Here is a 16,483-nt window from a genome sequence, read left to right as displayed (position 1 = left end):
AAAAACAACCAAATCCCAATTTGCATGTGAGCACTGCAACAAACCATAGCCATTATTAAATAAAACAAAAACAGAGCTCTGTAATTCAGCTTGTCATGTTTGCATATGATCTCAAAAACATCATAAATAAAACAATAACATATTGTAAACAGTACCAAAGTAGTATATGTAATTAAAGAATACATTACTTACACAATGTACCAAGCCATACTCGAGTAAAAGGCTTAAGTATACAGCCACAATGATTTAAATGGTCTCTAAAAAAGTTCTCTGACTGTTTTTATTCAAAATTAACAGAATTTTAGAACTGCATCTATCAGAAGAACTGTTGTTAGAAAACCACTGCTTTAAAAAGCAAATAATTTCTTACAGATGTCTTCAAGATTTAATTCCACAAGAAGGCTTTGCAACAAGGTGTTATTTTGATTTATTTCTCTATTTAATTAAATATTAAAACATATTTGTTTATGCTTATAAATACATACTTTAATTAAAAATACAAAACTAAAAGACACTGTGCATTTTCATCTAAAGTAAATATATGCACTTAAGTATAACAAAAATAAGAGTGGTTGAATAGTTGTTTCCTGACACTGCATGTAAAGCAGCAACTACCCGTTTAACCCAGTAGTTTGACAAATGACAATTTTTTATTTTAAATAAAATGTAAAAATTGTAATAAAATTTAAAATGATGCCATTTTAACCAAAAAGTATGTTGTTTTAACAGCACACTGAATATTATATATTTTTTAATTGGCAGCAATGCACCACTGTATATAATAAAACTAGTCCTGTATCTGCATTAAACAACCCCTGCATTAAAACATCCTTAATTATGTGACCAAATACATCAAAACCTCAAATATAGTTTTACAAGAAGATACAATGGACCACTGGTTAGGACAATAAGTCTAAAACAATGACACACCCATTCCCAGTTCATAATGGTAACCAGTTATATTCACCAGTTTCAAGTTCATAGCAGTTTTAGCAAATTAACATGCATGGTCATTTTGTCCTTCTACACAAGCAACTGACCACGGTTAACACTATTTCAAATCAAATCCACAATGCAAAGTATTCAGAAAGTCTAGAGGTCTAAATACTTTCTGAATTCACTTGTCACAGAGAGCCAAATCACACATTGTTTCATTTACCAGAGGGTCACCAGAAGTCCACTGGTTGAGCTAAATTCAGCTGGTTCGGTCACTGCTCTGGATAAGGCGGCTTCCTTTTGCCTCACACAATTTTAAAGTGTTGAAAGTAACTGATTGTGGCCCCCAAAGCCCAGCTGGTTTCCACTTTATTCAACTTCTTGGTCAGCTATCAGAAAAAAAAGTACAGCTAGTGAGTCCTAAATTAAACAAACATATTGGAAATTGTATTTTTCATGGTTTAATGCAGTAAAACAAGCAAAACACATAATAACCAATATCACCAAAATAAATTACTTGATTAATAGCCTTAAATTGCATCTGGCTACCGCTAGTGTAAAGAGTACCTGCAGAACTGTGCTTTCCTTGAAGCCATAACCATCCTTCAGAAGACAGGTTATATATGTAAGATCCATACACAGGAAGGGATTGTCTGAATTATGCATAGACTCTGTGTCGCAAGCTATAAAAAAAAAAAAAAACATATACTGTATATATACTGTATATATATATATATATATAGGAATTATTGTAATTTGCAAAAATGTGTTGCTACTCAACTTCTCATTAAGAATTTTTTCTGAAATATTTCTCTCATCTGATGCCATTAACATGTCTTCAGCTTAATAATAGCAAAAAACTTTTGCATGCGGACAAAACCTTGTCTTACTTCCTCTGAACTGTAGTTTAGTCTGCATAATTACTCTATCTATATAGGTTATGATTCATTCATTCATCCTCAATAACCGCTACATAATGTCGCCACACAATGGCTGACCCAGCACTATGACCCCAGCTTACAAACAAGCTGGGAAATGCGGAAAAAGAATTTAATTGTGCTGTACACGTTGTATATGTATATATGACAAACAATGGCATTCCATGTGCCCTAGATTATTATTTTCCAAATGAGGGCTGAGGTGGATCCAACGACAGCTCTGTGATAGATTGGCATCCTGTCCAGGGCATCACTGCCTAGCGCTCTGTATTTTCCAGTGAAACAGACCTGCTGCAACCCTGACCAGAATAAAGTGGCTGATAATAATAAAATGAAACACCCCAAAACACAAACAAAAGTGTGAGATAAGAAAGACTGGTTACCCTCTTTAGATCTTTTCCTAAAGTCCCGCACCTGCACAGCCCCGCCTCTAGCTGCATCTGTAATAAAAAAAAATACAGTTCATTAGCATTTACTGCCAGCATAATATTGTACTCACAAAAAAATAAAACAGGCACCAATGATGATGGTTAACAGATGGGAGCATGTTGTAATGCATGTATACAATTTCAAACAGTCTTTTTTAAGTTGTTTTTGATACAATGTCTATTGTGAGAGTTGTGAGATTAACTAATACCCAGTACTAAAGTCAACTCAAATAATTCTATCTTTGATGTAGCTTTTTTCTCACCTATGAGGCCTGCCTCAACAGCATGATCAAAATAGTAGGAGAAGGCATAAAACACTGAGCTATTTTCCAGCTCATTCGGCTGTTGTATGATGCCCTTTACAACCTTTAGCATCTCTTGGTAACAGCTTTTGTATCCAGTAGAACCTTAAGAGAGAAAAGACAAACATTATAATGCATTGCATTTAATACTGTCAGTAATACAATCTGTCCAGAACTTGGTTTTCTTATCAATGCATTTTACCTTCTGGATCTCCACTGACTTTGTATGTCAACTCTCCAAAGCTAATTTTGCCTTTGTATGTCTTGGGCAGACAAGAGCTTTGGAAAATCTTCCTATCCAGATCTAAAACAGTACAGTATCACAAAACCATTAGTGATGAGGGCTGAATATTTGATATTCATTTTATAAGTCAACACTGAAAACAGTGGATGAGTCCAGCAGCACAAACCTCCCTACTGTCTGTACCTTTTGATCCTAAAGCACCAAGAGCTGCAAGTTGAGCTGCTTTAAGTCCATTCTTTGGGTAGCTAAAATAAAATAACAACACAAACTAAATGCAGAATTGTGTTTTATATGTTTAAATTTGAGACAATATTATTTATTAAACTTACCTGTGAGTATATAACTTATAGGTTGCGTTAAACATACTGAATCTTGCTATGTAATCAGCAGGAGCTTTTTCAACTGTTTCCTGTAAACACAAATGAGAAGAATAGTTTAATAAGAATACTTCATTTTACCAGTCTGTCTAAAAATTATGGATTGCAATATTCCAGCGAATTTAACTAATCCCAGTATTCACTGCAGCACACAATGTATACCTTGACTAGCAACACTTTAAGAATAATTAGTGCAGCTAAACCAGGAATAATACAAAGAAAAGATCTTTCAAGCCAACAACTGGGCAATTCAATTCTCAAACATCTGACATCAAAGTAGCAAGAAACCCTTTTGAAAGACACAAACGACAAACAAAAATCATCATGCAAAATAAAATAAAACTGTCCGTTTCATGTCATTAGATTAATCTGCACACAAGAATTCACATTGCCAATATATAATGTTGTTTCTCCAAACGCTTTTCGTCACAGTGTTTTGTATACACAATCAATTTGTTATTTTATCCAAATTCAAAGCTCAAACACATAAAAAAATTAAAAAAGTTTACTATACATACCAATTGTACCTGTATTACTGTATACCCTTAGCTGCACTTACCTTTGACCTGGGAAGGAAGGTGATTTGAGTTGACCCTCCACCCAAATCCAAAATTCCAACAGAATTTTTAGTGCTGGGATGAAGATGACCTAAAAGTAGATTGTAAAAGGCTCTTAACATTCAGTTGGTGACTGCCACCTTTAAAGTCACACTTCAGAGAAAAATATATCAATACTGACTTCACAGAAAATTGAAGTAAACTGAGTATTAATAACATTTACAGCTTTTACTAAGGAACAATGAAGATATTATATAATGCTAAATGTTACAGTCAATTCAACTTTACTTATATTAGTGGTTACATTAACTTTATTCCAGTGCAGAGTTATAAAAAGGCTTTATATTTACCTGACAAAAAGTTTAGAGTCACCCAGGCCAAGATCCCTACAGAGAAATGATAAGAAGCATTTTATGTTAGTTATTGTCTCCTGAGTAGCACTTTTCCTTGTCAGGGTCACACTAAATCCGGTGCCCATATTGAATCCAATTACATGTAGTTAGTAATGGCCACAAAACCCATAATATATTTGCATTTGGCAACCTGACATGCCTCAACGCTGCTAATAAATCAAACACCACAATTTACTAAGGACTTACTGAGACAACTGATCTATCCATGGCTACAGTCTGTTTTCAGATTAGACTGACCAAGTTAGTTTCGCTGGCATTGTTCAATTATACATACATAATGAAAGTGGCTAACTGGTCAGTGCAAAAGGTCAACATACCTTCACTTGTTCCATCCATTATGCTAACACTGTTAGTAGGTACAGTGAATGGAGATTCATCAAACACATCTTGAACCTAAAGGAGAGAAAATATGCAGATCAGGTAGTGGAAGGCATAAACAGGCCAAGTGAAATCACTGGAAACACAGCACACTCACTCACTGAAACTGTTCTTAGACATTTTCTACCTGCTCTAACAGTGCATGAGCTTTGGCAGATGGCAGCATTCTCAGTCCTGCTGTAGCCTTCAGCATTAGTGGGGTTTGTTTCCACTGAGTATGAGGCACAGCACTCTTAGCAACCTCCAGCAACTGCTTTACTGGAAGTCTTGCCTTTAGTTAGACACACAAACACACCAAAAACAAAAGAACCAGCACAGGACTGTTAAAATTTAAAAATATAGTCGTATTTATTCATTTGCTGTTCATCATCAGTAACCGTTTCATTGATGTCTCGATCAGAGGGGATCCAGAGCCGATTCAGAAACATTGACAGGGTGTCAATTTATCTATTAATTAATCTAGAGCATAATTTACTCACTAAAATCTATAAGCCAAACAAAACAAATCTGGGAAAAATCTGGTAGATAGTAACTAGAGAAAAACCACATGGACAGTGCAGGCTAGTTTATTAAGAATATGTTAGCCAGTCTGCTTACTGGGCTAGTAATAAACAAAAAGCTGCACCACAAATCACCTACTTCATAAAACATAGTGGCAAAACACTATGGACACTGTTAGTGAGACAGTAATTTCACATTTTTATTGTAGTAATTTCAGGTTTGGGACACCCAAAATAAAAGATTTACTTTTCCTTTTTTACCTACATTTTATTCTGGTCAGGGTCACAATGGGTCCGGTTTACCCGAAAGCACTGGGTGCAAGGCAGAACTACAACCCAGAAAGAACACCAATCCATCGTGGCCCTTCAGACACTGAAAACATTGCCAATCCAGTGTGTGTATGCCTGGATCTTGTAATAGACCGCAGCTCCACTTGAGTGCCTTATGTTTCAAAATTGCACATCCATTAATATCTAAAAATTCTAATATTTTATTATACAATAACGGTAAATAAGGGTATTCTATGCTATTATTAGTACTGTATATAAAATGCAAAAATTTAAAATACACACTAAAATTACAAAAATAATAGTGTGCAGCTACTGTATATGATAATAGACAAAAGATCAGTGCTTCTTTTATTATATACAAAATAACAGAGGGGGAACCATCACACACTTTGTTGAGTAAAAACAAGATCTCAAAACACAAGTTAGAGTGATTACTTACATTTTCAGGCATGTCAGCATAAGCAGACAAGCCTGGTTTGACTGAATCAAATATTTCATTATCCAAAATGGGTAATCCATCTAAAATGAAAATGACACAAAAAGTATATGATCTTTGCAAACTCACAGAAAGTCTAATTGTCAGATTTATAGATTTGACCTAAAATGCTGAATATGAACACAGTCGACCTGTTTTTATAAAATGTAAAAAATTAATCCCTCACCTGGGTCTTTCTGTATGAAACTGTAAATATGAACACGAGTTCCAGTGCTCCCAGCATCAAACATGATACCATAGAACTTTTGGCTAGCATTGGCAGGATGGGAAGCAGAGGGCAATATATTTCCAAAGCCTGGAGTGAGATCCTGGGCATTGCCCACATAACCCTGGCTTATGGAAACCCTCAGCAGAATCCACAAAAGGAACGAATGCAGCACAGAAGGCATCCCTACTGAAGTTCTTCAGAAAACAGACTACACCTTCTCTTTACTAAAGTTGTTAGAAAAGAAAAAAGGGTGTCAGGTGCACAGCAAGTCTAACACACAACATAGGCAACAGCGCTCAGGAAGAATATGAAACTAATAAAGTTGAACTGTAGCTGAATTAAGGTGTACAACTAATCCCTATTTAACCACTAAATAAAACATTCAAGCAATGGTTCCAGTGCCACCCACAATATCTACCTGCAACCTACAAACACATACGTGTTATTAATAGGCCCACATTATTTTTTATAACTACCTAATTATTTGTATATGTTTAAAAGAACAATACATTTACTGAAAATGGTTGAAAATATTAAAATAAATTCTGTTTTTGTTAACACATTTCTTTTATATATACAATCACAGTTTTATACAATATATACAATGATAGTTTTAATTAACATGTTTTCTTTTTCATGTTTAATGCTTTGTTAGTAAAACACATGAGATTAATACCAACTGTCAATAAGACATAAGATAATACAATAAGCGTTCAGTTAACTTAAAACACAACAGCCATGTATTTTCTCTATAACAAAACAGGTGCTTTCAATTTTGAAAATTAAAGATGCAAGCTTTTACTAGCATCTAACAATCTAAAGGAAAAAAACTAAACAGATACCTTAAATATGAAGGAAATGTATTATTTACTTATCTGCCATCACAATGTTCGGCTCAAGCTGTGGCTGTATTTTCTCAAACAAAATGTAAATTGGCTATGGTGGCTTCTATGCAAAGGAGTTTTAAAGTGGTCAAAGGTGTGTCACAGCATAGTAGTTTATTTTGGAATGAGTACAACCAACCAATTGCTTTGAACATCTGGAGCTGACAAAGTTAATATGGCTTTGGCAAACTTTACTGCTATCCCAAAAGTGTAGGCAATCACAGTTTAATTATACAGAGCTAAAGGATCGGTTCACAATGCACAACATTTAGTTAGTCTGAATATTCTATGAAGAGGCTGTGTTTTAGGTTGAAATTATATAAAAATATAATTTTAAAAATACTGTACAAAAATAAATTCAAAAAAGGAATTTCCTCCAGTCTTTACAGACTTACTGATGACATTAATAATAAATAATAATAATAATAATAATAATAATAACAAAAACAATGTAAGAACAGTGGAGTGGGACTGGGTAAGACCTCATAGCCAATGGTTAGCAATAAAATGTTGTTTAAACATTTAATTAAGGCTGTTAAAAACACTTAACCAGCATACATCTGTTACAAACATTTACTAATTTTATTTACAAGCTATGCCCACTACACATACAAACTTTGTAGGTATACAATTACTAAGTTACCCCACTTTTCAGCATTTAAACAGAAATCTCATACTTACTTACCAGATGATGACTGGGTAATGAACCATTCTCAGCACTGCAATGTCACTAACATCATAGTAATGACATAGTGCGTGTATGGTTGCACTAGGTGCAGCAGTGTTGTTGAGATTTTTAAATACTGTTTAAACTTTTAGAATATTGCAATTGCAAATGTATTGACCTTTTATCATTGTTCGTGAGGATTTACCTGAAGTGTAAAGAGAAACGTTGATATTGAGTGCACTGCTAGTGTAATAGTGATGTGCACCCACCTGTAATTTGCACAGCCAGCAGTAGATTAAAGTTGGCAGATGTCAGCTTATTATTTTCCTGGCATGTCGTCTCTCTCCTGGCTCACCCATATTTGGTTTAGCTTTTCATAAATAGGCGGTGTCTCACTGATCACTAAGTTAACTAAACATTTTCTCCTATAAGAAATCGCTGATGTGTCGAGTTGCTTAACAAGCAGTAGTCAGGTGTTTGTGGGGTGAAGCAGTAATTACTGTGTATAGTTTACATGAATACATCACACACTGCTGAGGAAACACAAGCCTAGTGACAGTGTTGCTATGCTAGCTGTTTACTTATGAAATATGGGCGGATAGTTTCGCTGCTAAACAACATTAGCTAATTTACGAGTAATAAATCAGGACAAAATAAAATAAAAACACATAATTCCCCCCATTTGAGCGTCTAAATCATTTTGTAATAAAAAAATAACCGACTTTGGTACAGTCAGCAGGTAATTTTAGCCCTGCGGGGTGGGTAATAAAACTTGACCGGTAGCTACAGCTGTTTCTTGCGCTTACTAAGCGAAATCATCTCGCCCATCCAGTCCATGCTAAGAGATATTTGAATTATTTACATTTACTGATTAAAAATACAACGTAGTGTAAAGTTCATTATCGTTTTATTGCGTGAATGTACATTCCTGTAACCGATTAAAAAAGTTATTATTTGTGAATGTAGATAGTTTGAAATAGACTACACAAAAAATGGCGACACGCTTGAAACTAACCGTAGTGATTCTGGGTAATGAAGTTTTCAGGTAACATCAAGCGAAAAAATAACGTACGGATTCAATGTATTGCTTTTCATTTAAAAATTATTAGCGTTATTTTTCTGGTTAAATATTAATTAAGTGGAAATAAAAAAATAAAAAAAAAAATAAAATTGTTCATATACTTTTCACTAAGAAAAGTAGGCTATATACGTACCAACCCAATTTTCGGGCAATGCTACTATACATTTTTCTTAAATTTACTGTATAGCTGCTTTGTTATCTGGTTTATGTACAGAACATTAGCCTGACCTCTTCCCAGATGTTATTTGGGTGGTGGACAATTCTTAAAATTGCAATGACACCAACATGGTAATAGCATGATATTATAAGTGCTCAGTGCTGAGAAGTGAATAGTGCTCCAACCAAAAATATGAAGTCAACAGAGTTCTTAGATCAGACAAAACATAGCTCTAGTCTCTACAAGTGCTAGCAGGTTTTAACAGCTTACAGGTGTTTCTAATAAATAGGCCAGTAAAATAGTATTTATTAATCCCAGCAACACTGCTGCACCAGATACACTTATGTCAGAACATCACACAGTTCACTATCATAGCCATGTTGTTGTGTCATTGTGTTGCTAAGAATGGTCTACCACTCAAAGATCATCTGGTCAGCAAAGGTCATGTGGGACTCCCTTTCAAGTAATAAATGGTGAACAGAAGGGTAACAAAGTGTTCAAAGCAACAGATGGGATACAGTCAATAATTGCACTGCCCACAGTATTTATCTTTATTGCAGTTGTATCTTATAATGTAATCAATGGCTGTGCTATAAAGTGCTTAGTGGTGTTTTATTGTTAGTGGATTTAATTGACTGGTTTCTGGATATTTAAGGGTAAAGATATAACCATTTGATTTTCTATACTATGTAAACCAGCAACAGACCCTCATTTTAATAATTAATTAGGCTTAAGCCTTTAAATAGTGCTTATTTGTCTTACAGCTAGTTACACACTAATAGGTTCATAAATTTAATACAAACATTGACTCTGTATGCAGTTCTATGGGCTGTGCATGGCTAGCTTAGAATCAAGATGTAAGTGACAATGTTTTTCAGGAGGCGCCAGATTGTAGACTGCTACTAACCAAGCTAAAGACGTTAGTTAAACTGTAATAATAAATAAAGGACAAAATATTGTGCATGTTACTTTTTGAACAATATGCACATTAGCTGCGTGTGCAACCTGCGCTTCTCGTTGGTTGGACTGTTACCATGGTAACAAAACTAACGCAGAAATGGAGTTCCTTAAGTGGAGCAGTCAGGACGTGGCTGAGTGGATACGATCTATCGGATTTCCCCAATACATGGTAAATCAGTAAAATAATCCCTTGTTGTAAATAATGTATGCTCTTATAAAAGCCATATATTTTAACTCATATGGATAGCAGTTAAATGACATGCCATAGACAGATCTAAACAGTGTAGGTACCTCCTGAAAAATCATCATCCTGGATTAGCTGGAGACCTTGATTAGACCTCTGGTACAATCTAAGTCATATATTAGAAAGCAGCGGATGTTTCAGAGATATGTAATTCATTATACAGTGTTAAACAAGTACAGCAAAATCACAGCTCCATACTTCAAATATACCTGTATAACTGCAGCTAGATGGCGCAGCAGGTAGCGCCGCACAGCACCAGCGTGGGTCACTGGTTGTGTGGAAGCTTGGCATGATCTCCATATGTTTAAGGATCCTTTTAAAATCATTCTGGTAGTTGTACTGGCTACTGTAAAGTGCCAATAGGTAAAGGGAACGAATGGGTAAGTGTGCATCAAAGCCTTCCGATGGACTGGCGCCCTGCCCTGGGTATTCCTGCCTTTCACCCAGTGGAACTGGACCCACCACAACCACAGGATATATCAGTTGAAGAAAATGAAATATATTGTATTTCTTAAGTGATATAAAAAAATAATGGTTATTATTATTATTGTTGGTCGTAGTAGTAGTGATAGTATGAGGATTCTTCAAAAAGTTTCCGCACTTTTAAACCTCTATTTATTAAAGATTTCAAAAACAAATTACATCACTTTTCTACATAGCCACTTTCCAATGAATTTTTTCCAGTGTCATACCAACTTTTTAATGTCATCAGCAAAAATGTTTTTGGTTGAGTGAGTAGCCACTGATGTACCACTGCTTTCACATCATCACATGAAAATCTTCTTCCCCTTAAAACATTCTTTGAGCAATTCAAAAAGGTGGAAATCAGATGGCGCTAAATCCAGACTATAAGCTCTCTCTCAGTCTCTCAGACACGACCAATCACTACTCCTTCCGCCCTTACCATTTCCAACCAAAATATAAGTATATAAGTATAAATATAAGTGCGGAAACTTTTTGAACATCCCTCATAGTAGTATTAACATTATTATAACAATAAATGGAGCTTGGCTGGCACAAAGGTATCCATGGTTTGAATCCCCAGTGGTGGTATCAGCCAGTCAGGCATCTGCACACTGACATGATTGTCTATGTCTGAGGGGGGTGGCCCAGATCCTGCAATAGATTGCTTGAAACTAATCAGGATAACGCGGTGGTAAAACATTAAAATAAAATAACAATACATAAATTATAATAAATGGTTTGGAATTTCAGCTGTCTTATCTGTAGATTTAGCTTAAGAGATCATATATCGATAGCTGAAACAGATAAACATGCCTGAAGTGGAGGAAGCAGATCTTTGCATCAGATTTAGTAGTTACATATGCAAATTTTTTCTTACCACTGACTGCGCAAGACAGAAATAAATTTTCTCTAGTGTGTACAAAATTCTAATTGAATTAGCTGGTAGGAACCAATTAAAGGGCCAATAAATGATCACACAAGGGTGGAAGTTGGCCCACAGGAAGCTAATTGGATAGGCTTAAGAGCCACCATCTCCGTTTTATTGGGCTACAGTTTGTATTCCCCCTCCTTTTTAACATTGAGGTCCACAGCATTTCTTTTATACTGCTTTGTCATCATTGTACAGTTTTGCTTTGCCAGCATCATGTGGAATGCAAAACGATTTACTTTTCATAGACATCAGCAATATCTACTCCCCTTAACTCTGACAAACAAAGACATCACATTTGTTAGGGTACCTGCGGCGTCTGGTGAACGCACCACCAGCTCCCAGCGTCGCAGGTGTTACAGAGCACAGAACAGCAAAGCTTTAAATAGGAGGCTGCCTAATTAGTGCAACGACCTGCAGCTGCACTCGCGCTATTTAAGTGAGCCTCGCATAGCTGTAGGGGTCGCACCTTCTCTCTTGTTTTCACACGCAATGGCTGTGCAGTCGCACCCCTTTTTTCAGGGTCAGTTCGGTATCCCCGGGCATTACTAGAATGGTCGGGTGTGTATGTTGAAAGACAGAGGTAAATAGGGTTTTCTTTTCCAGGTAGGGAAAGATCGGTGCGACCCCGCGCAGTCCTCGCGCTGCTGTTCTGTTCCTCGCCTTTTTGCCAGATCTCCTCTGTATCCGTTAGCTGGTGGCTAACGTTAGCCTAGCCGCCGGTACAGCGAAAGAGATCTTATCCGCTAAAGTAGGCGGACCCTTCAGTGCCAGCTTAGCCTAGTGGGCTAAGCGTTTGTTTATGACGCTGTCAGCGTCGGTTCGGATCCGCGCAGTAACCTTTTTGTGTTCTCTATTTTTCCCCCCTTAGCAGATCGGTTTCCTCCCAGCTCAGCGGTGCGAAGCTGGTGACAGCGCTGGTCCGAGAAACTCCGAAACTCTTGCCGGTTTCGGTTTTGGTTTCTCTTCTCCGCGTTTTGGGACCGTTTGTTCTCGGCGCCTTTTAAGCGCGAGACTTCCCCCTTTTTTTCCAGCTAGTAGATAGCTCTGTGAGTACACGAACGCCTCGCACGCCGGCGATCCGGGTTCGTGACTCGCGGTATTGTGTTTATTTATATATTTTTCATTTTTGTCTTTTTCAGTTGCCTGCGGCGCCTGCGGCTTCAATCGGGGTTCTCCCGATTTGTTTTTTGTTATCCTTTTCCAATTTTGTGTTTTATAAAATATATATTGTTTATAACAAATAAATATATATATTTCTCTGCATTCTTGGGTCCTCCGCTTCTCCTTATAACAACATTACAATGCACACATGAATGCAGATGTACAGATAAGCGCGCACGCACACACACACTTTCCATGCTGTTTGGAAATGATCCAAAGACATAGGTTTGTCATGATTATTTGAAACAATCATTATTTATATTGTATTTTAATTATGTATTAAACTGTCCACAGGGTTGTTTTACTGAGAATCACATCACTGGGAAAAAGCTAATCTATGTAAACTGCTGCTACTTGCCACAAATAGGAATCACTAATTTTGAACATATGAAGGTAAGAAGACATGCATCATCTTTAACATAATACAAATTCAATACAACAGAAAAAAAGGCAGTAATATCCAAAGTGTAGGGTGGGCTCTTCACAGTGAAGTTAAACTCTCTCTTTTTATTACTAGGCTAGTTTAGTTATCATTAGTTATGAGCAGATTTCTTACCAGTGGGCTTATAAGAATAACTTGCATTGCATTCAGATCTTATATAAAGCATTCAAAGTGACATTAAGTGCAGCCATGGACCGGAAATGTCTCACCCTTTGGACAAATTTTGGAAGTAACACTGACACTAGATATTATTGTTTAGTCTAAATGAGATGCTTCGTCTCACTCTGCATCCTCCTTTTGTATTTTGATTTGTAGCCTTTTGTTCGGCATCATCGAGATGGTTTGGCTAGTGGTTGTGTTTTCTCCCTAGTCATTAATTAAGCAAAACTCAGTGGAGCTATCAAGTCACAGGCATTTGGTATTTGGACTGCATGCCAGCATCAGCATTAAAGAACTGATACACATACTGATATAAGCAGAACCACTAATAGAAGTTAAAATATGTAAATTGTAATTTTATTTTAATGATCACTATTGTTAGAAAAGTAATGGCTGACGTAGAATTACATACTACATTTTAATACATTTACATGTATAGAATAAGCAGAAAATCACAGATAAGATACATGGAGGCTACAAACATAGCTGATAAGCTGTAAACATTGCAGCAGTTTGGAGAGATGTTAAAAGATCATTATAATTTAACTACAAACAACCCAAACAACAAAATATGACAATGCTTAATATATTTTGGATTTGCAGCAGTAAGTGCCAAAGTTTAGGTCGTGCCCTTGCCTAGTAGCATTTGTACAAAATGTGTTATGTTTTGAATGATAAAGTCTTGTATTGATTAGATACTGAATACAACTAGTGGAAAGTGATGTTATGTACAGTCGAATGGTTAACCCTATAAGGTATAAAGTTCTAGCCATTACCAATAGGCATATGTAATTTGTGAAATTATATAATATTTTTCATTCTTAGAACTGTGTCCCTGTGCACTGAATGAGGTCCATACAGACGTACTTTGATAATGTTGGTGTGGAGAAGTTCCAGTTGCCTGCACAAAGCCCTAACCTTAACTCCCTTTAAACACTTTTGTGAGAAATTAAAATAAAGAGTGTGTACCTGACCTAACAAATGCTGTTTCTGCTCAATTTTGTGGAAAGTCTTTCCAAAAGAGTGAAGGCTGCTATGGCAGCAAGGAAGAGGACAAGGCTGTATGACTGCCCTTGGTTTTGTAATGAGTTAAAATGTTAGAAATGGGTGATAAATTAACCATAGTTTATGATTGTTTCTGTTCAAAGTGGTATGGAGACATTCTAATTGTATAGAAAAGCATGACATATAATAATGACAATATTAAAAAATAAAAACTGTAAATAATAATAATAATACTTTCAATTTATAAATATTGATCACTCTGGTGTCTTTCCTGCAGAGGATCTCAGCACATGTCCGTGAGCTGCTGGGCATTTCTGAGCCATTGTGTAGCAGGAGTATTGCTGACCCTCCACGAGATGATATGGGAATGTTTCTGCAAATAAAAAGCAGGACCGGAGAAAGAACTGATTCCCTCACCTACAGTCAGTTCCTAAGTTACCAAAGGAAGTAAACAGCTACATGAACAGCTAATGATTTTTGTTTTCTATTTTGAGTTTAATAGCTTTGATTTGTTGCTTGATTTGGTCTAGGAGCTTCATTATGTTTGCAGTTTTAGCAACATGATCTGCCTCAAGTGAGTAATTGCCCAGACTATAGCTCACTGTTCCAGCATTGTTTTTCATTTTGTTGTATAATTAGTGAGTTTGGATGTATTTAAAAGCCTTTTATGCCTGCGTGGATTCATTTTTTATTATTGTAACAGTGGAAAACACAAAAATACAGTGTTGTAAATAGTCATTTCCCACTTCACACTAAATCATTTAAGATTAATAAACAAAAAATGGCACTACTCACCGAATTTACTAACTTTAAGCCAGTTTAATTTACAAGGTAAAGCCAAGCTTAATGTCAGCTGGGCCTGTAAATTATAAATCTCACTCATTTTTACCAGACCATTAAAGTTAAACACCTTGACCTTAAAGGTTTTACAAAAACACTACCCTGTGATTTAACAGCTAAGAAAACATTTCTAAAAATAAAAGGGTTAAAAGGGTTACACGATCATTTCTAGGCTTTAGGATTCTGTAGCTCTATGAGAGACATGCTCTTCAAATAGATACAACTCGGAACAGTAGCAAATCCTTCAAGAGGTAATCAACCTACAAAGATTCACCCAAGGTCTACACGGCAACTATTTTTAGAAAGTCACAGAAATTGTGTACAGATTACCTTTACACAGTGCCATGAACTGCACCTACACCTTCAGTTTAGTCATGACTAAATACTGATTTGCACGAAATAACTATTTTGAATTCGGGCACATTCATTCAATTCTGACACCATATTTCCCACTATATAAAATGTTTTGCCAAAACTATTAAGCCTGATAATAGTTTTATAATAGGTGAACAATGGATGCAAATGTATTCATGTAAACACGCTTCTAATGATTAGATCAAATCACATGAGGGTTCTCTGCATGGGCATGTGCCAAAATGATTAAGGATCAAACTTAAAGTTGTCTTACTTTTATATTGTGAGAGTAAAATAAAAACACTACTATTTTTTCTATGAAACAGAAAGGATAAAGACCCTAATAGTCACATGTAATTCGACCTTCCAGCAGATAAGTGAGCTGAATTAAATGGAAGTTCTTAGGTGTCTGATTAGTAGGTCTACAGAAAGGATGCAGAGATGTTGAGAAGCTCAGCTGTAAACCTGCTAAAACAACAGTGAAGATGAACAAAGATACATTTCCATCTCCGTTTCAAATAAACAAAAACAGCAACAACATTTCTGATATGGAAAAACCGGGCGTTTAAACCCAGTGCACGGTACTTTAGAGGTCGGGTGTGAAGGTATGCACGTCCAGATGCGGGTTTGCGTGGTGTTGCGTTGCTGTGATCATGTCACAAAGTGTCAGAGCGCCGCTCCGTCCAGCAGCGTGCGGATGTGACACCTGCTCCGCCGCTCCAGACTTGCACCACTGGAGGCCATATTTGGGGCGGGTGACCGTGGAAGAGATGCTTATAACATCTGAAACATCTGGCCCGGCCTGCTGAGATATGATCGAAGTTCAGCAGCATCAACGGGCTTTCTGTGTGTGTGAGTGAATGTGTGTGTGCGCGTGTGTGTGTGTGTGTGTGCGCGCGCGTGTGTGTGTGTGTGTGTTTACCGTCAGCGAGGCGTTTTCTGCTAAAGCCGTAATGCGGACACGCACCATCAGAGCCGCGCGGACAGGCAGCTGCCAGCCAGGATTTCTCTCCCAGTTCCGCGCTGTCGCTGCACTCATGGCTTTCATACCCACACTGCATCGGT

At 36.6% G+C, this 16,483-nt stretch overlaps 2 protein-coding genes across 2 annotated transcripts; one reads left to right on the top strand and one right to left on the bottom strand.

The window, feature by feature from the left end:
- Window positions 1-548: 548 nt before the first annotated feature.
- On the bottom strand, window positions 549-7,905 carry entpd5b (ectonucleoside triphosphate diphosphohydrolase 5b). The gene is made up of 14 exons (XM_063001381.1): window positions 7,889-7,905; window positions 6,027-6,292; window positions 5,804-5,883; window positions 4,701-4,844; window positions 4,513-4,588; window positions 4,133-4,168; window positions 3,785-3,873; window positions 3,178-3,257; window positions 3,032-3,093; window positions 2,807-2,908; window positions 2,566-2,709; window positions 2,258-2,314; window positions 1,504-1,619; window positions 549-1,325 (listed from the first exon to the last, which is right to left on the bottom strand). The coding sequence occupies exons 2-14, from the start codon at window positions 6,247-6,249 to the stop codon at window positions 1,242-1,244; spliced, it is 1,293 nt and encodes a 430-aa protein (XP_062857451.1). The 5' UTR covers window positions 6,250-6,292; window positions 7,889-7,905; the 3' UTR covers window positions 549-1,241.
- A 1,983-nt stretch (window positions 7,906-9,888) lies between these two features.
- LOC134320080 (sterile alpha motif domain-containing protein 15-like) lies at window positions 9,889-14,904 on the top strand. Its single transcript, XM_063001380.1, has 3 exons — window positions 9,889-9,986; window positions 12,913-13,011; window positions 14,502-14,904. The coding sequence occupies exons 1-3, from the start codon at window positions 9,915-9,917 to the stop codon at window positions 14,673-14,675; spliced, it is 345 nt and encodes a 114-aa protein (XP_062857450.1). The 5' UTR covers window positions 9,889-9,914; the 3' UTR covers window positions 14,676-14,904.
- The last annotated feature ends 1,579 nt before the right edge of the window (window positions 14,905-16,483 follow it).

Source organism: Trichomycterus rosablanca, chromosome 9 (assembly GCF_030014385.1).
Source record: "Trichomycterus rosablanca isolate fTriRos1 chromosome 9, fTriRos1.hap1, whole genome shotgun sequence".
In the NCBI taxonomy this organism is placed as follows: Eukaryota; Metazoa; Chordata; class Actinopteri; order Siluriformes; family Trichomycteridae; genus Trichomycterus; species Trichomycterus rosablanca.
Note: the sequence above shows the minus strand (reverse complement) of the source record. Positions and strands in the feature narration are given on the sequence as shown.